Here is a 23,013-nt window from a genome sequence, read left to right on the forward strand (position 1 = left end):
TACATAGCTGGAGCAAATGTTCCTACTGAAATGTAGTGAAGTACTATATGTATTACGAATACTCAACTACCTAGAAATTACTTGGTCAAATGTAGACATTTGTTCACTTTTTCATACAACTTTATACTTTTAACTAACATTTGAAAGAAAATGCTGTGCTTTTTGCTGCCCTACATTAAGTGTACCTGACAGCTGTATTTGTCTTTGATATGGATGTCCATGCGTTGGTGGCATCACTTCTCATACGTGATGAAATCACATCAACATGTTAAAATGCGGGTGTGTAAAGCCATTTGACCGTCTAACTGCAGATAAACACAATTTATGTGAATGGCAGGCCTTTTTCACGCTTGTGCATGCATATTTAGAAATTGCAACCTAATCTGAGCCATGCAGCGCTCCACTGTGCTACTCTGTATGTACGCACTGTCTTTGCTCCTGCGTGACTGCTCATGCTGTGAGAGAGATTGCCATGAATTGCATTTTCATATTTCACACACTCCAAAGCCGCACAAATCCGAGCCACGGGGGATGGCACGGAGGTTGCCACGATCTCATGTTTGAGTTATAGTGTTAGTTATCATTGAAATCAGATTTCCCCCATGTGATCGATGAGTATACACAGAGAGTGGCAGGGATGGACGAGGCGAGGCTGATTATGCATAGCAGGAAGCCATAGATCCGTCGAGCTAATTCATACACCAAGGCTTTCCAAAGCCATCAGGAGGCATAGAGGATTGAATCATAGTTCTTGATATTAACATAGAAGCAGGAGGCGAAATTGAAGCTAAAAGCACAACTGGGGGTTGAGAGGGAAGCAGAATCTTGGGTGTTAGGGATCAATGGGCATGCATAATGCTGAGAATACTTACCCGAGGAGGATCTCAGCCAGCTTAGCTCCATGGGGATTTTCGTGGTAATGCCTAGTTCAGGTGACAGCAGCATCGCAGCGCTCTCAACGATGCTCCAAGCTTTGAAAAGAAGACTTTCTGCAAGTCCGTACTGCAATTTTAAATGCAATTTAGACTTCCTGTTTACCTTGGCTAACACGTTTCAAAAACAACTCAGCTTCTAAAAACATAAGTAGTTTATCCATTCTCAAGTATGCAAAACTGAAATACTTACCTGTAAAGTTCTGTACCTTATGATTATCTTTTCTCTTTCGACCGCTAGGCGAGCCAGAAATGCAGGAGGCTGAGATTCCAAACCTCTCACTGCTTGGTTTATGACTTCCAGTGATGTTTTATACATTTTTTAAATGAACATCAAGAAATCTTTTGTCTCACATTTAGCCTTTAGCTGACATCCCTATCCCACAGATGCCATCATGGCAATGATCGGATTATTGCTTTTCAGATAGTTTGCCGGTGTAAAATGAGAACCATGTCAGATGCTACTGTTGTATTAATGTGAAAGAGTCTTTTAGCTGCGTGGGTGATGGGGGAATTTTATTGCCGAGCTGAAGAGGGAGCCGCATTAGCATCTGTAGTCATGTGGGAAATACTACTACTGAAAATGTAAATCTAGTATTGATGGATTCCCCTAAACATAGATCTTGTTTGACGGTGAGAAAAAATCCCCTTTCCGAGCCATGCAGTTTGAAGCTCACGACCTCTTGTCTGAGAACTACCAGTTCTATGCTGAATACAATATCACTTTTGCTTACACACAAATACTCATCTTCCCAGCTGAATTGATTGCCATGAAAAAAAAAAGGAATACACAATCCATGTCAAGTATCAATATTCCATGCTGCTTTTGCTCAATTATCCACAAGAGCTGGGATATACTGTTTATACTGTATTTTCTTTTAGAAAAGTTCAGCTTCAGGCACAGTTGATGCTTATTTGCATGTTAATTAGCATACAGAACTATACCAGCAGGAGATAAATGAATCTGTTAATTGGCTCTGGTATGTTAGGATTCAAAGATGTTAGAAGTCACACCTCGGTATGAACGAAGTCTATGAATAGGTCAAATGAAAATGGGTGTGAAGATCACTAGGTAAAGGTGCGATAAGGTAAATCACCCTGCAAAAAAACTGATGTATAACAAAGTTTTAGCATAACAGATATTTTGAAAAGCTCTGCACTAAAAGACAGATTAGACAGATTTGTGAACAATAGTTGAGAGAAATAAGCCTTTTCTGAACATAGAAAAAGTTTTGGATCTTTGAGTTCAGCTCATGAAAAATGGGGGCAAAAACAAAAGTTGCATTCATAATTTTGTTCAGTATATAAAATCAGTGAATAGCTTTCTAAATAATTAGTTGACAGATCTAATTATTCATTTCTTTTACTTGCCATTTGTGTATGATCTGCTCAAAGGCAATTATCAGAAGCAATTATTTAGTTCTACAAAGAGTTTAACAAATCTTTGTCACATCTGACTCGGACATAATTGCTTTCAGGTCTCCTACCTGGCAGAACAAAGCCAACAGCAGCAACACACAACAACCAGCTATAATTAGGCCTTATTTAATGTGAGTGGGAGTGAACTAACAGGATTTCAGTTATTAGATTGATTCACAACTGGTCATAAAACAAAAAGCTTCAAAGAAAAAACTTAATTTTCTACAAGTATAAAAACTACATCTGATAGTTAATTTAGATTTTATACAGGTCCATTGTTCATTCACAGCAAAACACTGACAGGTATAATAACAGCTTTAATCAATGAACAGTGTACTTAACCTCTGAGGTCAAAGGACATTTTCGCATATCTTTTTAAATTCTACTTTTAAAGGGTATATGCATATTAATGTGTGTTTCACATCAAAATGTTCACAACAAACTCAGCTTTCTGTACAGTGAGGCCCAAATTTGTTCCACAACAATGAATAAAGAGATAATTTGGCCCATAAAGCTGAAAAGTTTGTTTGCTTTTTGAAATTTCTAAAATCTCTTTTGAAAACAAGCCTAAAATTAATGATTTTGGTGCTTGAAATAAGTTGCAAAAGTCTTGGGTTCCCTAAAGTAGCTTAATATATGACTAAGATAGTAAATGAATATCTAAAAACTAAATTTAGGAATATCCCTTTTAGGGCATGACGTGGCACTGAAAGACTACAGCTAAAAGTTGGAAGGTACTGTAACGTTTTGCATGCTAACAAAATATTTTTAAAATTAAAAATTATAAGAATTCTAATAGCAAATGTAGTAGATATAATATGTTACAACATGGATAATAAACCACAGGAACTTGATATTAGATATTTCAGGGGTTTGTCTGGTGGGTGCAAACAGCTACTGTTTGTCTTACACGTGGAGCAGATAAAAAAGGTGGGATGAAAACATCCATCCATCCATCTAGCCATCCATCCATCCATCTTCATCCGCTTATCCGTTGTCGGGTCACATGGGCAGCAGCTCCAGCATAGGAAACCCCAAACTTCCCTTTCCCGATCCACATGGGGGATCCCGAGGCGTTCCCAAGCCAGGTTGAAGACATATTCCCTCCACCCAGTCCTGGGTCTTCCCCGAGGCCTCCTCCCAGCTAGACGTGCCTGGAACACCTCCCTAGGGAGGCGCCCAGGAGGCATCCTTACCAGATGCCCGAACCCCCTTAACTGGCTCCTTTTGACGCAAAGGAGCATCGGCTCTACTCCGAGCTCCTCACAGATGACTGAGCTTCTCACCCTGTCTCTAAGGGAGACGCCAGCCCCCCTCCTGAGGAAACCCATTTCGGTCGATTGTACCCGGGATCTCATTCTTTTGGTCATGACCCAGACTTCATGACCATAGGTGAGGGTAGGAACGTATCAAAGTAACAGCATGAAGTAACATTAAGTTAAATACATTATTACACAAAATATGAAGGTATCTAAAAGAGAATGAATTAGACACAAGCTAAAAAGGTTGTAATAGAACAAGAATGAACACCTGAAAGACACCATTTATGTTTTCTCATGCGTTTTTTAGACTGATGTCATGTGAATTACTTCCAAGGTTATACACCATCAAAGATCTCTAGCCTGATGCAGTTCATTGAACTGTCACGGCAGATGCACATGCTTTAAACTCTGAGGGGCTGTGACAGCTGAAAGGAAGTAGTTCCCATCATATTGGAAGACTTGTATCCACATTTACACACATAATATTCAAATCCCGATAAGGAAAACAACTGTTTTCATCAGAACAGGGATGATTGAGGTTTTCTGTTTTAATAATAACCACTAAAACAAGAGAATCTCATACTTGTGTACGTATTAAACCAAAATGTTTGTCCTTGAATTTACAAAGACTTTGCACAACTCATTATGTTAAAGTCTGCATTAATACCTCTGTCTCTCATAAATGCATTTAGTGAGCTATTCTCAGGTATTTTCTTTTAGTGTAAGCACACACAGGGATCAAAAAACCAGACATAGCTGGTCGGGATTTTCAAACAATCTCCTTTCCCTGACTGTCTTCATGTTGGTCAGGGTCAGCCCTAACAGGTCTGTGTTTTATAGAGCTGAGCCCTTGAAGCATTCAGGTGTTAAGTAACCTGCTTAAGGACACTTCAGCAGGGCGATGACCAAAGCTGAGACATTGAATTGATATCGTTAGCACAGAGCAAAGCCACTTCATGGGCCCCATCCTGCACCCGGTGCAGCGCAAGACCTGCCGCAAGTGTCTTTGCTAGTTTAAGACCGAGGCAGTTGTCAATTTCCCGTCCAGCACCCGTGTCGTTTAAATAGCAAATGCACCTGCGCCCATCTTTGCGCCCATGGCCGCTGTGGTCTTACAGGGAGGTGTGTTCAGGTGCATTCTTGGCGTATTGCTATCTTGCGGCAGCAGAAAGAGATCGCGCCATTGACCAACGAACACCTGGTCTAAAGTCAGTAGCGAAGAATTTCATTGTTATTTAACAGCACATGAGTAAAATGCATCTAGGCTTCTGCACAGCGGCCACACACTATGCTTGTTACACACACACAGGAATTGCAACAGCACACACACACACATGCAGACAAATACAAATGCAAAAATAATGGTGATTGTCTTAACACTATAACCTCTCAAATAGTTAGTTCTTTGTATTTTTTAGTTTAGTAGTTTCTGCATGTAACACTTATGTACCTGAAATGTATGACATGCATTTTCAACAAATTACAATGTGTAAAGAACAGTTTGCCCAGATGAACAGAAGAAATAACCTATTTTTTAGCTTTTTTATTGTTTCCTTAAACCAATAAATATTGATTAAAGTAAAGGAGACCCGTACATCACCAAAAAAAACCAGTTCTAGACAACTCAGAAATGTGACAGTGTAAACTTTAAATGTCTTTCCTGTCATCCAAACTTGTATATTAGGGCAAATATTAGGTTAAAGAGCTTAAAAGCATAGCAACGATTATGTTGGATCAGTAACTGAATAACCGAAATGAAATATCGACGTCTAATGCCAAAACTAATAAGCAATTAACACGTTTCTTTCCCTCACACTGTATAAAACTATACCTAAGTAATATGAAAAAAAAATATTTGGTAACACTTTACTTAAAGGTATCTACATAAGAGTGACATGACACTGTCATGAACACATGACACAGTTATGACACAGCCATGACACATGAACCTTAACCCTAACCCTAACCATAAGTTGTAATGACAAATCCAAATGACACTTACTAAAAGAAGTGTTATGTCATTAAGTCATTATGTCACTTTTTTTACTTGTTTATAATGTTTATGACACGTTCATGACAGTGTCAGGTCACTCTTATGTAGATATCTTCAAGAAAAGTGTAACCAAATATTTAAATTCCATGGTGGGCACTTTTCCTCAAAAGGTGTAGTGTAAATGACATATTGTACAGCAGTAAACCTTCCTCTCTGTTGTCTGTGTTTTATCTCCCCCATGGCTCTCCATGTCGCCCATGGAGGGTTTAGCCTGCCGCGGCGTCCCCTCCGTGACTCATTATTGCAGTGACGCTTGAGTAATTGCTTATGAAGTTCTGCGATTGCTCTCCATGATCTCTGGCACGCGACCAAACGTGCCACCCCGAGCTGTCATGGGTTGTTAGAGCATGCTCCAACACAAATACAGTAGTACTTATCTGGAGAGCCAGACGAAGCTATCAGACCTACATACCACACAAAGCCAGTTTTCAAATAGTAAGCCAATGAGCGTGGTAATTAAAGTGGCTGCTAAAGTGATATCATCCTGTTGCATTTTGGTGTATTTTTGACTTGGTGAATTTTAATTTTTTGATGAAATCTTTCATGGGTTTGATTTATAACTAAGGATATTTTTTACTGGGATTCTTTCTCAATCAGAAATAGTTCTTGGGTACATTGGTTGTATCATGTTGAGTGCTCTGATCATTAATTTGTTTCAGATTTTTTTCAATCAAATGTACATTTCATTTATTTGCTTATTTTCATGATTGATAGTGTCATTAATCTAGTTGAATGTGCTTTGTCCACACATAGTGCTAAGATAAACAAACAGATCCAAGTGTTTTGGTGACCTGATCTCTGTGCTTGCGTGCATGCATGCTTGCGTGCCTGTGTGTGCGTGCGTGTGTGTGTGTGTGTGTGTGTGTGTGTGTGTGTGTGTGTGTGTGTGCGTGTGCATGGTCTGCCTCGTCCTTGGTCCCTACCTCAGAGGTGATAAATATCTCCTGTCCCTGCTCGTTCATCGCCAAGGACAGACTCTGTGAGGCTGTCTTCCACTGATAATTGTTGCGAACGGGTGATAAAGCGCAGCAATGATGTCCCTCAAGCCTCCATGTCCCATTGTACCCCAGAGATTTCCTGAGGTATGATGTGGAGGAGGGTTGGGTTCCTTAGTGTCCTCTTTTCATTTCTTTTCCAACACATGACAAATCATTCCGTTTTTTTCCAATTTGCCAAATACTTCAATTGTTGACATGCTTCCTGTATTTCCACTTGCTGTGCTGCTGAGGGCCTCTCTCCGTTTGGCACCTACACATCCACTGCCTTTAAGTCACTTTTTTTTTTAGTGTAAATTTTGGTTTATTTATCCCTCAATCCTAGATTTTAGACTAAATGCAAACAAAAGTCCAATAATGAAATGAATGTTTGATGATTTTTGTCAGTGCAAACTACACCTTTCACAGTAAAGGAGCTCTTTTTCTTGCTCAAAGACACTTTAGAAGAGATTAAACTTGCCAGAATTCAGCTATAAAATAATCGACCCTCGGTCATCCCAATGGAGAAGCAATTTTCTGCAGGGCTTTCTCCTCTCCTTTTACCCAAAGGACATTGTCTTCCAAAAACCAAATGATTCCCCTTGACTGAGTCAATAGTTGTCAAGGACCGGCACAGACAAATAGGGAAAAGTGACTCAGTGCAGCTTTATCGAAAGTTGTTTCTCATCTTTTCAAGGTCTGACATAAATAAATCTCTGTGTAGGAGTCGAAACTCACAGATCTATAAAAGCATCACAATGCAACTATGACATTAAGGTACTTCTTAGTACCTTGGGAACACAATAGGACCTTTAATGTTACATTTACTAGATTGTACCTTCACAATTACTTTATTTATGAGAATTTACCTTTTCAAAGGGTAACTATATGTACCTTTCAGCATGCATAATGCATTGTGTACCATTTTCTTTGGAAATGTACTTATTTGTACTCAGCTGGAGACATGTTTGTACCTTTGATGTTAAATTTGTGAAATTTGTACCTTCAAAAACTTAATTGCACCCTCACTGTACCTTTATTTCTGAGAGTGTACGTGACCTTTAAAAAGTAAGCGAGATCGGTGAACATGTTTTCCTTACTTTAGAAACATCACACTGATACCAGATTGGTACCTCAGCTACACCCTAACTGCACACAAGGTGATTATAAAAATTAATTGTGTGAGATTTATCAGATTATGACGTTAAATCTGTAGCATCGTTGTTACAAATGTAAAGATAGACCCCAAAATTGATGCAAGTTGTTATGGCAGACCATTCAGCAATTATCTATTTACACATCCAGCAGACACAGAGCAAAATTAGCATTAATCAGAGTTGTGTTTTTCTCCGCCTTTTAGCCTAAACATCAATATCCTGTATTCACTCTGCTTTTAGCTCTGTTTCGGTCGCCACCAAGTGTTGGTTCTGTAGTTGCTTCATTTTCTTTACCAGTTTTTTTTTTTTTTTTAATTGTATACTAACATACTGCGTACTACATACTGGGTACTATACACTCAATAATGTATTGCATACTGCATACTAAATTAACGGTTAGTTATGCCATTACCAGCAGACTCTTAAATACTGCAGTATACTCAGTAGGCGATTTGTGGCCGGTCAACATGGCAAATGCATTTTTGTTGTTGTTACAACAAGGAGGATGGCATGTCTGTGAAACTAAAACAATTTGCTAAAAGAGGTCAAGAAGAGCTTTCTTGCCTTCACTGTGGTTCTGTAACATGACTAGAGTTTTGGGATACAACCCACGGAGGACACAGAGAGACAGAATGACATGTCTAACATTTGGAGCATGCTCTCTCACTGTACCCAGTCCCAATGTTTCTGCTTTACGATAAGGCTCCCTTGGTGGTCATCTAGTTTTGGAACCACTTTCCTCCCAACCCCGGGCAGGAGACTGATGATGATGGTCTGGATGGTTGGTGTGGTCTGTGGGGAACCGCTTGGTCGGCAGCCGCAGGAACTCTGAGGACTGATGACAGATGGGAGGGCAGGGACACAGAGTCCTTGAGCTGCTCCCGCTGTTTCCTCTCTCTTGCTTTATCACTTTTTTTCTGTTTTCCGTCTGATCCTCACAACACCCTTTCCCTTTTTTCATATTTCTTTCTCTCTCTTTCTCTCAATCTGTCTCTCTTTTTCTAGCCCTCCAGTCTCATTTTTCTGTATCTGCCTGTTTCCTTGTATCTTCTCGCTGTTCCTCGTGACTTTTCCTTGATATGGATTTCTCGTTTATCTTTCGATCACCATTCCCCTTCACTCTTCTATGGAATTATTCCTCTTTTCTCTTTCCTGAATACCACCTGTTCTCTTTTTTCCTCAGTGCTCTTTTCCATCATTGTAAAAGTTACGCTAATTTCTAATTAATGTGTAATGTTTTTTCACTCTCATTCTACAGTAGTTAACCTCATTCCTCTGTCCTTGTTTTTCTCCATCTTCAATGTCAGCCCTCTCTCTCTTTTTCTGTCCACAGGGGACTCTTCTCTTGTGGTCTCACCCGTCCATCAGCATGAATCATGCAACTCATGCACACACAAACACACACTAGTGGAAACACTACAACACACCTGGAGGACACACACTCCATTGTACTCTCTGCTCTGACAGCCCACAGTGGCTGTGCACACTTACAGTGACACACTTGCACAGAGTTAAGAGCTGTACATTTTTTTCCCATTCCCTAACACCCAGCAGAGCCTCATCCACACACACAGAGCACCACAGATACTTCCAGACACTCTCCCCTTGTGTTTTCACACGCTCTCGAAATCTAAAGCCAGCTTTTTATGTAACTCTGCCCAGTCTAATCCACAGCATGACCTGATCATCCATAACTTCCAAAGTGCCCGCTGATTCCTTTTCAGTTTCTACTCTTATTCTAACTAAGCAGAGAAAGCCTTCTACTACTTTTAAAATGACCCCTTTGGTCTCAGCTGACCTAAAAAAAAAAGTCCCTTTTAAGCTGCACATGTTAGGTTTGCACTGTGTGGTAATAGAATTACTTAAAACCATTTTTAGCCACCCTAGCGATGTGCTTCTGAGGATGGCAATGGATAGATTGGCGTGACATTTTCTACAGACATTCGTGATCCACAGAGGATCCACAGAAGCCTGTTCAGCCTGACTTTTTCTTTTTCATTTCATGTGAGGTTGGAATTTTTTTGTACTAGTGAGATGCCTCGGCAACTATTAAATGGATTGCCATGAACTTTGGTGCAGATATTTATGGTACCCAGAGGATGAATCATAATGACTTTGGTGACCCTCTAACGTTTTTCTCTAGCACCACCAGCAGATTGACATGTACAGTTCAGAGGGAAATGTCAAATCAACTGTTGCTGTAATCACCATGCAATTTAATGTAGACATTGTCTTTGTGAGTTTTTGTGAAATTCTCAACTTGTATCCCCATCAACCTATACTTTGGTTTCAGTTTTTATTTAAAGGATAGGGTTTCTTTACAATGAGCATTACGGCATCACAGAGCTGCTAGAAGGACTGTAGACTCTTTTTTTCTTGAGTCATGTGAAAGACAAGCAAGTAAAAAAGTAATATTGATCCCTTTCCAGTTGATGTCCTGACTAGTTTTGATCTGGTGTTCACAGACATCTGATGTTCAATCAGTCTCTTCTTTAGGTTCCTTGCCATTCATTGGTCCATTCAGCCATTGCATGGGATGTTATTAAGCACGACTGTCTTCCCATCGGGTCCTATTTTTGGGATGTACCAGCACATTACTTAAAGTGTTGAATGGTTCTGGTTGATAGGTTTAGATTTAGATTAGATTTTGTCACATAAGAGATTTTAGAACTCCAGTTAAAACCTTTTATTTGCAGTTGCCCTTGTCTACCATTTTAAGTACTGAATTGCTCTAATTGGGGTGAGGGAAGAGTTATTCATTGTTCTTTCTAATTGAGTACTTCAGCTTTTCCTCTGGAGCTTTTTTCGCTCTGCTTACTATTCCTAGACTCCACAGCTGGCAGCGTTTGACGACACCAAGGCTTTTGGGAACGACAACTGTCTCACGCTTCTACACAGCAACTTTGTTACAATCAGATGAGCTAATTAGCCCTGAGCATCAAGATTAGTCATGTGGAAGCTTGGCAGAGGCACTTCAACATGTGAAATACAAGAGATAAAACGCCATCAGTTGCAAAGAAGTCAAAAACATCAGGAGTAGGCGCCAAAAAAGAGGTGTATCTGTCTGATATGACAGCTAATGTATACTGAAAAATACTTCTCTTTTAATGAGAGAACAATTGTACTAATTAACTAAACAAGATTAAACAGATTCAGATTGAGTTAATCATGTGTTAAAAATGGTACATTAGTGTATATACATATTGTAACCTAATTTTATACACTGTACTTACAATAATTTACATTTTAGTAGCCATCATTTCTAATGAGAATGGGAAAATAGATCATGACATGTATCTTGGACTTCATGAGATACAGTATACCTTGGTACTTTCTTGTCATCATGTCGTGTGATTTTAATGAGAATCGTCAGACGCCAAAGTTTGACCAGTTTTATTTTTTAAAAGTTGATCTGTTCAGCTTGGACATAGAAGAATCTGATATCCCTGATGTGAGACGGGATTTTCTGCAACAGTGTCAGCTTGCTATCCATACCAGATTTGTGAAATCTCCTCAAGCTACCAGCAACAAATCAGGCGGAAAGTTCGGAGGCCCATATAGCAGTTCGGTTTGGACCGTGGGGCAAAGCAGACAGAAATATTCTCTAAGACTAGTTCTTATGAGTGTTACTGCAAGAAAGTAACTCTACAAGGTTCTGCTTTATGAACTGACAAAACAAAATGCTTTCTGTGAAGGACCATGTCTCTCTGTCTCTCTCTGTGGATGTTGTTTTCGTGTTGCACAAGAGTGAATGGCAGCAAACATTATGGAGTGGTTGTGGTTGTACACATTGTGTAAGGTTAAGGATAGGCAATTATAAAACAGACTGAGAACTCTGGTCTTCACCACAACCTTCCTTGGGTACTTGTTTCTGGATCCGCATTGGACATGGCAGGTCCTAGGTATCCTGGGGTAGTAGGACAAAAACACACCGACTGTGTGATGGCATGTGAAGCATGTCATTTGATGCCTGCAACACACGCCAGATGCTCCACACAGACAGAAGAAGTCAAGGTACAGCATGGTGTCAGCGCCTGAGACAGCTTTGCCAATGCCTGCAGGTGTTTCATTAAACCAGTCCTCGTCAAGAAGAGGACTTAATCAAACTGACTTTTCTATTTTGCATCTTTCTAGACCGTCTTTTGCCATCATCAGAAAAATGACCATACCATTTACACTTAAAACATGAACTGATGTTCCGATCCAGAGCCAGTAAGAGTCAGAGCAATGATAGGAAATGCCTAATTTCCAAAATAATTAGCAGTACAAAGCTACAAGTCTGAATTGTAATAAATAGAATATAAGACTGAGTGTATATTTGCTTGACCTCTTGTTTAGCCTATCTAACGCATACAGACAGACGATGGGAGTAGTAGCAGAATGACCCCCAGTGTGGGGTTATTATGGTTCTTTCAACAGCACTCAAAGACTTTTGTTCTCAGGGATTGACCCTTAGTCCAAGTTGACACTTAAAATTCCTGTTGGAGATATCAAAGGACAAAGTGAGCAGCACAAAGGCAATCAAGAGAATTGCTAATAATTTATTGCAGTGTCTTTTATCTCAGAGTCTTGTTCGTGGCCCTCACCTCTTGTTCCATCTATTTGTGTCACACTTGACACAAAGACACTTTTGTCTTTGGTTCACTTGAGGGAAGATTGTGGTGCTCTTTCACTGGCCCGAAATGGATTGAAATACAAAGCAATGTCTATTGAATCATCTAAATGTTACATGTATAACTGTGCACACAAAATGCTTAGCAACAGCCAATAACTGTAATCTATTATGTGCAATTACTGTGAATTGCCGGTATCACTTGTTTGAAGATTTTTGCCTGACAATTTGTTTTATTTCTCCCTTTTCACTCTCTCTCTCTCTCTCTCTCTCTTTATTCTCTCTCTCTCTCTCTCTCTCTCTCTCTCCACTCTACCACCAACAACAGGGGCCACCAAAGACATGGGCAAGATGCTCGGTGGGGAAGAGGAGAAGGATCCCGATGCTGCAAAAAAAGAGGAAGAAAGGCAAGAGGCGCTGAGGCAACAGGAGGAGGAGAGGAAGGCCAAATATGCAAAAATGGAGGCAGAGAGAGAAAACCTTCGACAGGGCATTAGAGATAAGGTAAAAGATTCTTGTTGGCTTGTGGAATCTTTGGACAGCATCTGAATCGGGCTTTCCAAAACTGACAAACAGACGAATATGCCCACTTTAATTAGTGATTGGCCAGCTGTGAAAGTAAACAGGATTTGAATGTCTTTTTCAAGCTCTCTTTTAATTCTTTACACAACTATGTATGTCACTTTTTATGTAAAAAAACAATCATAACACACAATTATAACACCATGAATGCATTTGTAGAGAGACTTGAAAGTGTGCACCGTTATCTCTATTTGTATGATTGATGGCGTACTGAACCCTTAATGTTGCCTGGATTACATTTTTTTTAAACTTTTGCAGATATGTGTATCTTAACTTTCTGAAAAGTATTGATTTTATTTAAAAATGTCCCTACAATATCCGACTAAAGGGTGTTTGAAGGATGAGTTCATTACAGGAAGACATGTTTTGCAGCCATGTTGTTGGCTAAGATGTCGAGTTTTTACCCCTAACATTTTGGCCAGTTCCATAATACAGTGGCGGTTAATTAAATTCCACTTTTTATTTTAAAGACTCATCAGCAGCGTGTCTTTGCAGAGAGAACGTTCGCAGTTAACCTGGGTAATCTAAAGCAGTTCTCTGTACTGTGAGGAGCATCCCATATGTTGCAGATGGGTCAGGTTCATGAACACACCTGCGCTGTATGTGGTTCCTTTAACTCAAACAGGGTTCCTTGGTGATGGAATTCCATTTTAAAAGCTTCAAACTGATTATTTTGTCTGACTGACCCCTTTTTTGTCTCTGCAATATTATCTTATCTAATCTTTGATAAAGTCATGCTTACTATTTAATTCATCTGTAGTGAAATGTATAATACAATATAATATAAAATAATGATTGGCGTCAAAAGTGTCTGTAGCATGCAGTCAAGTGTTCCTTTCGACATGCTTTATTGAATGTTTGACTTGACCACTCTTTGAGAGCTTTCAGGCTGGGTTTAAAGCTGTTCCATGTGTAGCCCTTGTGAAGTTATCTTTGAAATGCAGAACTGATCCTCAAACTGACATCCAGTGGACCTTTAGTTTGGTTTTGGAACGAATAGAGACGAGGGAGACGGAGCGATATGACAGCATATCTTTGGAAAGTGTTTGATTATGGCGAGTGCTGACGGGCTGACTAAGCATGACTGTCTTCCCTTTCAACTGATGCAGGATTTTGTAATTTTATAACAAGTCTGAGGGTGAGAAAGAGACCAACTAAGACAGATTGCAAGAGAACAAAGCAGAGGGGGCAAAGCAGAGAACAAACAAGACAGCAGAGGAAGATACAGAGGAGATATCCAGCAACCAATCACACCCATGTTGTTGCTGTCAGAAAGTCTGGAAGAAACATTTCTTAGGTATCAAACTAACACACATGATTCCACTCATCAAATCTAGTGCAAAGTTGTTGTTTTTTTCACAGAAGTCATTCCAAAGATGGATAAATTATATCCGTCTCCATCCGGGTTGGAATATCTTCACTGTCAAATAATAAGTCATTAATTTACATACATACTATAAATATTTCCTACAAAAAGGATAAAAACATTCATGTCATGTGACTTATTAATGGTCTGTTGTCAATGTAGCCATAAGCATGCAGAGGATGAAGAGATGAAGATGAAGAGTATTAGATTATGGGCCCTTTGCAAAGCCCAACACAGTTTAAGACCGACACAGTTGTCAATTTCCCGTCCAGCGCCCACGTCCCCCAACGTCGTTTAAATAACAAATGCACCATCACGGTGCAAATGCATCATCATAACAGCAATGCGCCAAGGTACAAATGCGCCTGGCTTTTAAGGGAAGGGTGGATGAAACTCTGATTGGTTTATTGCATGTTACGCCCAGAACACACCTATGACTTAGTGAAGACATTAAGTGCAACCATTTTGACCCTATTTTCAGACGTCAAACTAACCAAAGTGTATTTGGACACGCCCTAAACTCACCTGCTCATCTGTATTGTCTTTCACTTATAGATTTTTTTTGCTGCAGATTCCTGCTGATTAAGTGTTGACCCTATAGTTTTATAGCAGGAACTGGTTTGGCATATAATGCTTTTACTATTTTCTTGAGGAAAACGATTTGCCTTTGAGATCACAAAGCTGCGTTATTAGCTGACAGGGGGATATAGAACTTAAAGAAGATGGAGCCCGAATGGTCTCACTGGCTGCAGAAGGAATCCTTCAAATTTAGTGTTAAGCAAAATATAAGACCAGAAGTGAAGCAGCCAGACGCTATTATTTATCAGTGTGTTTTAGCCTTGAAAGTCTTCCATTACAAACATTCTTTAATTTAAATATTATTTTTAAATGATTTCCAGACTTTAGCCACGTACACATTAAAGAATGACTCCTATTTCCCTTCCCTTCTCTTTTTTTTAAAAAGCAGATATAAGTGAGCTGGATGCAAACATAAAAAGACAAACAAATTTGAATAATGGCAACAAAATATTTAAAAACCTTAGTTTGTACACTTTTCCCTCAGCAACCCCATTTCTTCACTTTACTCTAAAAAGACACACACAGATGATTATACTGCCCCCGCCATGAAAACATCTTCACAGCGGAAATCGACACTAGTCTTCCTTCCTAAAATATTTATTGCTGCAGAATCACATTAACCGGCACTGGGGAGTGCAGCAGAGAGGTCATGGAGGAGTCCAGCTCATTTTCCACATCTCTGCCTCAAGATCAACCATCACTCAGCCTGTTGACCTTCCTGCGCTCTGCAGTCCACCTGTAGTCATTCTACTCCAACTGTACTTTGGGTAACAGTAAAACCCAGATCCAGAACATTTTCATCAAAACAAATGCAATCAAGATAATGACACTGAAATGATCTTGAAGAACTAATATCATCCACTCCCCATCTGTTCATATTAATAAAAGATTCAAGTTCAATTATCGGAGCAGTGTGTAAGCTGACATGGATCATTAGTGGTACATCGTCTTAGCCTGTCCAGACTTGTTTGTTTCATGTTGTCATTGTACAACAACCTTCTCCAAAATATCAGCATGCGAGGGATTCTTTCGACCGGGGTTTTCAACATTTTTCAAGCCCTGAAATGAGAGAGAGACGGATCAGGGACCGCCTACTACATGCATTATATCAATATAATGCATATTAAACTGGGCCAACAAAACCATGTGGGTGGCCTAAAGACTTTATTTCTACCTTTTTTAGTGCAAAGAATGCAAAGCTGTTAAAATAAAAAAACTTAGCAGGATTTTATGAATCATGATTTATTATTAAATGTGACACAGTAACGTTAGATAGGAATAACTGTATCTGTGGATGACTACCTGACCTATAGGCCAGTAACCCTATCATCAATGTGTTTTTTTTTTTTTACAAATAGACTGGTTTATATTTGCTTACATTAATAGGTTGGATTCCTGTTAAGGAATTATTTTTATTTTTTTAACTCTTTGTGGGCCCTCTGGAGTAACTCTGAGGACCCCCTAGGGGTCCTTGGACCCCCTGTTGAAGACCTCTGCTTTAGACTGTATATTGCTGCATCAATGGGATTACATGATGCAGTTGAAATTGAAAGTTTGTTCTTGAACTGGTTCTTGAACTTGGAAGCATCCGTCCATCCATTATCTGTAACCAATCATCCTATATAGGAATAGAATAGGAATCCTATCATAGGATTGTGGGGGGTGGGGGGCTGACTCTGGGTGAGGTGGGGTACACCGTGGACAGATCACCAGTTCATCACAGTGTTGACATAAAGAAAACAGACTACAATGCATGCTCATTCACTACGGAAATTAGAGTCAATAATTAACCTAAAGGAAATCTGAGAAACTGGGGAATAACCCACGTAAACACGGGAAGAACATGCAAATTCCACACATAAGAAGGACCCCAAGCGCGGCCAGCGGGTTTGCCAACCATTGCATCATTGTGTCGCCCCAACTTGAAAGTAGCAGTTGACAAAACAATCTCAACTACAAGTTCCATTTAGTAGCTTTTCCAGACCTTTGGATCATTTCACACAGGCTTCTTCAGCTGATGTAATGTGTCCACTTGTTATTGTAGGTGAATCTGTGTTGCCAGCTGAGTATTACAGAGAGATTATCAAATTGCACAAGACAGCTATGAGTAAGGCGTTGAACATATTTCCCAGCTGTTGTTATTCTTTCTATGTTTAAATTGCACTTTTGTGTTCGTTCTCCTCTAAACACAGTCTTGATTTAATTGAAGTCTGTTGTGGCTCAGGGCTTTGTAAGCTAATCGTTAGCATTGTACATTGCTCGGCTTATGCGCCTCTGCCTGTAATTGGTCCATAAAATATCCAAAAAGGTCAAATTAGACAAAGCAGCAGTTAAAACTCCCATGTGGACTGCCAAACACACACGCACGGAAACAACATTTCCCTTCAGCTCCAAGCCTACCTCTAATTTAAGAAATCGATAGTAACTGCTGTTAATGCAATACCCCAAAAAAGCTGCAGTGCATTGTGCTTAAACTTAATGAGGAAGCAGCCTGAAGCTAATTTATGCAAATGAAGAAATGTGAATTAGTTCGCAAAAGTACCCATCATTTTCAACAAATTTACCTCAATTGCATAAAATGATCATTTCACGCCTCACGCATCTCTACTTTTTAAGTAAAGTAAAAATTGCCACATTTTGAAGTCAGTCACAGTATTCTCAGCAGGGAGTGAGTACCAGGCTCACCAGGCTTCCTTTTTGACGTGAGGGGAAAAGTTCTTCCCACCTTTATTCTAAACATAGAAATCAATTCAGACAGGAACATTTTTGTCATAGATTTAACCATTTATTGCAACAAATGAAAATACTGTTATGGTTAGAGCTGATGGCTAAATGTTGCACTTTCACAGTAGGAGCATAACCAGAGCCCATTACTGGACACAATGTACATTTGACGGCGCAAAAGTGCGGAAAGAAATAGTTTGGAAATTGAACTTACTTAGAGTTCTCATGTGTGTGCGCACATTATGCAGCAGGAGCAAAGAGACGTTTAGCCTAGCTTAGCTCACAGACTAAAAAGTAGGGGGGGGGGCAGTTAGCCTTTCCTGAAAGACTGTGGTTTAATGGAAAGGGATGGGACTTCCTGGAGTTCCCCCTGCTTTCAGTCGATATGCTAAGCTAAACTAATTACCTCTCGGTTCTAGTTTCATAGGGAGTGGACAGAAATGAAAGTGGTCTTAATCTAAATCAAATCTACATCTTTGCAAGAATGGACATGAGCGTGTTTCCTAAATCTCCTAGAATTTGTTTAAAAAAAGATTTATCTTCAAACCAGTGAGCCCTCGAACAATAAATATGAATGGGGCCTAATACGTTTGCCTGTTTTTCTTTATGTCCGTCCTGTGTAGTATGGCATCAAGAAGAAGGAGGAGAAGGAAGCCGAGGCAGCGGCTGCTATGGAGCAGGCCTCCGAGGGCAGCCTCACCCGTCCCAAGAAGGCGGTTCCCACCGGCTGCGGCGACGAGGAGGAAGAGGAGAGCATCGTGGATACGGTCATGAAATTCATCCCGACCCCGCTCATGGATATGTTCAATAAAAAGTAACAGTGTTGGGTGAAATGTGGTTAACTTTGTTGATCAACTTTCATAACGTGCGTAACGTTCATCGAACCAAGACTACTGCCGTATACCACCCTGCCCCGCCTAAACCTGCAATCACACTTTTCTCCACCCTCCAGCCCCTTTAACCCAACTTCTAAGTTTCCTGTAATGGAGCAACCTGGCGTGACTTTGTCCTTGATTTAAAATAGCAGATCTCTGATGGTGATATATACTTATACTACTATAAATGTATATGTAACACCGACACAGATCTGATGTCTTTACTTCAAGGCAAGTCTTATGCCACGTTTTTTTTAATGTCAGGCACTTAGAATGAAATCATATATCACCCATCATTCACCCTTTTTGTTTGTAAATAGCCTCTGGTTATGAAAAAAGAGAGAATTATATATGAGTGAAATATGACATATAACAAGATGACTAAGAGTACAAGCCATATTTTTAACTTTTAGGAAATGATCCAAATCCTATCAAAATTTGATTGAATTTTCCTGTTCTGTTCTTGCTAATATTTGATACATGCAGTGTATATAAATACCTATACTTATTAGTTTTCCGTTGTGAGGATTCACCCTGTAGAGTGTTCCCTTTTATGTTCTCTTTGGTTTATTGTGAACGTGTAATATGAGCGCTGGTAGAGTCAAAACATCGCCTGCAAAACCAGAAAGTGCTGGAATTCATTTAAAATGACACATTTTTGTTTTGTTCACTTTTCTTTTTATAAGCATGCAGTTAACTTTTGTGAAGTGAAGTACACATTTGGATACCATTGCATTTGTTATGATAAAGCGAAATACATATAATATTTGAGGCAATAACTGGTTTTCCATTTTTATTTAATTGACATCTCGTCCACCAGTTGGAGATCATTGACTTTGTGTGTGAAATGTTCTTCCACGGGGAAAACTATGACTGTTTCCCATACGTGACGTTTGTCTCAAAGCAGTTCGATGACATTCTTACTATAAATTCACTTTCTGTTTGAAAACTCCGGTTTTTTTACGTTCTGTGGCCGGTGTCGCTCGCTCTGCTTCGGCAGTAGCATGTGTAAATCTTCGACCAGGTTAGTTCATTTGGATTTTTGTTGACATTTCCATCAATGTTTTTAGTAAGAAGAAAAAAAAATGAATAACAAAACTTCACAAACACAACCATGTTGTGAACACGCTATATGTGAACAGACAGTGACAATAGTGCAATATATTGTTCGAGATGAAGTTGTCCTGTGTCCGTTGGTTGAACCTAAATCAGCAATAACAGACAATCTTCAGTGTTGTGTGTCTAAACGTTCTCCTTACAGTAATGTGTTAGTCAACATTAAAGGCACAGACGTGTCTGCATAGTGACAGTAAAGCCTTTGTATACTGTAGGTCAGACATCATTGATTATAAAAGAGAACGGATGGGGGGAGGGGATTTGTTTTGTGTAGTCAAAAATGTTCAGTCGTGTGTTACAGAATTTGAGCACAAGCAGGGTTTGTGTTCGATATCACCAGCCAAACGGCGAATCAAACTGTTTTTCAAAGGCAGACATTGACAATACATGCTAATGTGAAATTAGAAGAAAAACATGAAAGCTCCATGACCATACAAGAGAAAACGTTTACCTGCTCAGTAGAGTCCAATCTGTCCTGCTTGTAAATGCAATGGGGCAAATTTAAAGGGGGGTCATATTAGGATGAAATCTAAGGTTTCTCCATGTGTCTTGTTTCATGCCCTTCATTCCACAGTGTCTTGTTAGAACATTCCAGATATTTCCGACATTCCACCAGACTTGTGCTGGTAACTCATGAACGTGGATATTTACAGTCGGCCTCCGTCGATGCCTTTGTTATCCTACAAGTATCGTGATGAAACTTACATTTGATGTTGCTATAGCCTGAAAGTCGCTACAATGAAATATACATATGAGGATTCACGGCTAGACCAACTAAATGCAGAGTTATTTATAGCTGCCGTGTAAAGAAAAGAAAATCCCACTCAAAGTTTAAGGGAAAGCATAAATGTGCTATTAGCAGAGATCAGTTCAAAGTTGTGATACAATTTGTCAGAAAATGTTTTTGTGAATCACATGAGCACATTAGCTGTAAGAGTCATCAAGGTTTTCTTCAATGCCACATTGCCTGTTTTTATTGAGCTATAGCTTAGCATGAAATACCATTCATTCTGAACGTGTGCATTCTTGTGGCATAGACGAGGTAAATCCAGCGCTTTGTGAGCTCTGTTATCATGTTGAAAATATTAAAAAGCATCCGAGGGCACAGTGAGGTCACCCGTAGAGCACATTTATTGAACTTCTTGTGATTTTCTTGTTCTAGTAAACTGCCTTTGCCAGCCTCCGTTCAGTGTGTTAGCATATAGTTGGCAGCCAATAGTTGTTTGCAGTTATGGAACCAAGCATCAACAACACATGAATCCATAATCAGAGTAGTTATCCAATCAAACCAAAGAATAGTGCTGGTAGTTGTAGGCTCAGTCAAGAGGTTTCATTGTATTTATTTACTGCATGTTATTTATTCTGAAATTCTCAGGTATTTTAGCTTTGAGTTTGAATAGAAGTTTAAACCATAACTAGCCTTCTCTTAGCATTATTAGCCTTGGACTTAAATTGAACCATTCCATTGCCAGTGGCATAGCAAGCATACTGTACACCAAGTTTTATTTATAAATGACTCTTCTTTGGCCCGAGAATATTCCAGAAAGCTATGATTACTGCCCAGTCAACCCAAGTAGAGGACTTTCCCAGCAACGAAAAGTTCATCACCAAACATCATCAGTGTGAGCAGTTCATCGGGCTACCAGTGAATCTTTTCCAAACTGGTGTGCTCTGAAATCCCTTAACCCTTTGCATCTCATCCACTAACACCATCATGCACCCATTCGTCATTATCTTGTAAATGTCAATTGGTTGAGCTCTAAATGGCCTATAGACTACTGCCCAAACCAACTGCCCAAGTCATGCGTCATCAATATGTATTCGCCAAGTTGTCAGAAATCCACTTCAGTTTGAAGTCACTCATTTGTGCCACTCATACAGCCATTAATGATTTAAAAAACTGCCTGAAAAATATGACACTTAAAAAAAATTGCTCCTTTGATGTGACTTGAATGTAACTGTCTGATGTTTCTCTCTCTTTGCATCTGTCTTCCTCTGTTCTGTACGTGTTGAGAGATGCTACTGTTGTGCTGTATTTTTCGTTTCGCGTCTGTAGCCAGTCCTGTTTCTGTCCTCTGGTGGTTGGTATTTTTGAAATTTGCATTCTTTTGTACTGCAAAATCTTCTCACCCTTCTCCCTCCTCTCTCTATCTCCCTATTTGTTGACAAAATGTATGCATGCTTATGGTGTGCGACGTAGGCAAGGTTGTTGATAATCGTTTTGTGTCTTCTATGTGTTTCAGAGCTCCACCTGTTAGCCTCACTGCATGCCATTTTAGACAGATATTTCAGTCTGTAACTTTCCTGCAAAAATGGAATCACCGCACACTCTGAGAATAAAGTGATTTCATATAATTTTTCATCGTCTTGTGTTTCTGCATTTAAATAGTTTTGTGTAAAATTAAAAAAAAAACAATACATGGAAGCAGTCATAGTGACGTACAGTGTATTTCTGATTGGGGAGGCAAAATCATCGCTGACTTGTGGGACTAAGACGTGTGTTACGGATCACGTGCCATTGCATGGCATATGTGCAAAGACCTTCAATGTACAGTATATCACATGTTGCTTTTTCTGTTAGTCAATCCTGTTTTTCATCTTATCATGGCTGTTGCATTTTCTCTCAGAAGGAATTTCAACATCTATTCAATAAAAGCGAAAAGGGCTGTAAACAGAATGCACTGTGTTGTTCCAATCGTGATTGGAGGGTTTTTCAAACTTTTGAAAGTGTCACAGTGAGCACACCACAGGGACGTCGAAGCAATGCAAATAGCATCTCTCTCATCGCAGTGTGATCATCATAAGTGGGTCTGTGATCGGCATACCATTTAAATCAAACATGATGATTTAAATAATAATGGAGAAATGCCAAGAAAGGATTAGGGACAGCGCTGACTTCAAAGTTAGGTTTAATTACAGCACAAAAAGGAGGTTGGCATAACAGCTAAATTTATTTGATTATGATGCTTCGACATTTTCAGGTTTATTACTTGTCAGAATATTGGTTTGGATTTGAACTCAGGGTTCTATGGAAAAGGTTGCTGTCATCCCATTTAGCATGTACTGGGCCAACGTTGTCATTTATATCCCTTCCACTCATACATCAGTACATTTCACTTTTAAAGGTTGGCTGCCATGTTAATCTTATTATAGGTGCGGCTGTGTCTTTACAAAAAGGCAAAACTACACATTCATTTATTTTGTGGTTCAGCTTGTACATAAATAAGTACTTTAATGTCCCTGATACAGCAGACAACATGGTGTTTTGCTGCCGTACTTCAATAAGCACATGTGGTTTGCAGAGCAGGGGGAAACAAAATCATTCTCACTGTCTGTTGCAACAGATGTTGAGTCATTTATGC

At 39.5% G+C, this 23,013-nt stretch overlaps 1 protein-coding gene across 4 annotated transcripts in view; it reads left to right on the forward strand.

Annotated features, from left to right (window-relative positions):
* The window catches only part of LOC116696851 (complexin-1), a 58,206-nt gene extending 36,198 nt beyond the window's left edge, over positions 1–22,008 (forward strand). For all 4 annotated transcript variants that reach the window (XM_032528066.1, XM_032528067.1, XM_032528069.1 and 1 more), the window contains exons 3-4: positions 12,738–12,913; positions 18,284–22,008. In XM_032528066.1, the coding sequence (XP_032383957.1) occupies positions 12,738–12,913; positions 18,284–18,478 (371 nt within the window). In that variant the 3' untranslated portion in view covers positions 18,479–22,008. The remainder of the gene's footprint in view (positions 1–12,737; positions 12,914–18,283) is intronic.
* The last annotated feature ends 1,005 nt before the right edge of the window (positions 22,009–23,013 follow it).

This window comes from Etheostoma spectabile, chromosome 10 (assembly GCF_008692095.1).
Source record: "Etheostoma spectabile isolate EspeVRDwgs_2016 chromosome 10, UIUC_Espe_1.0, whole genome shotgun sequence".
Taxonomy (NCBI): Eukaryota; Metazoa; Chordata; class Actinopteri; order Perciformes; family Percidae; genus Etheostoma; species Etheostoma spectabile.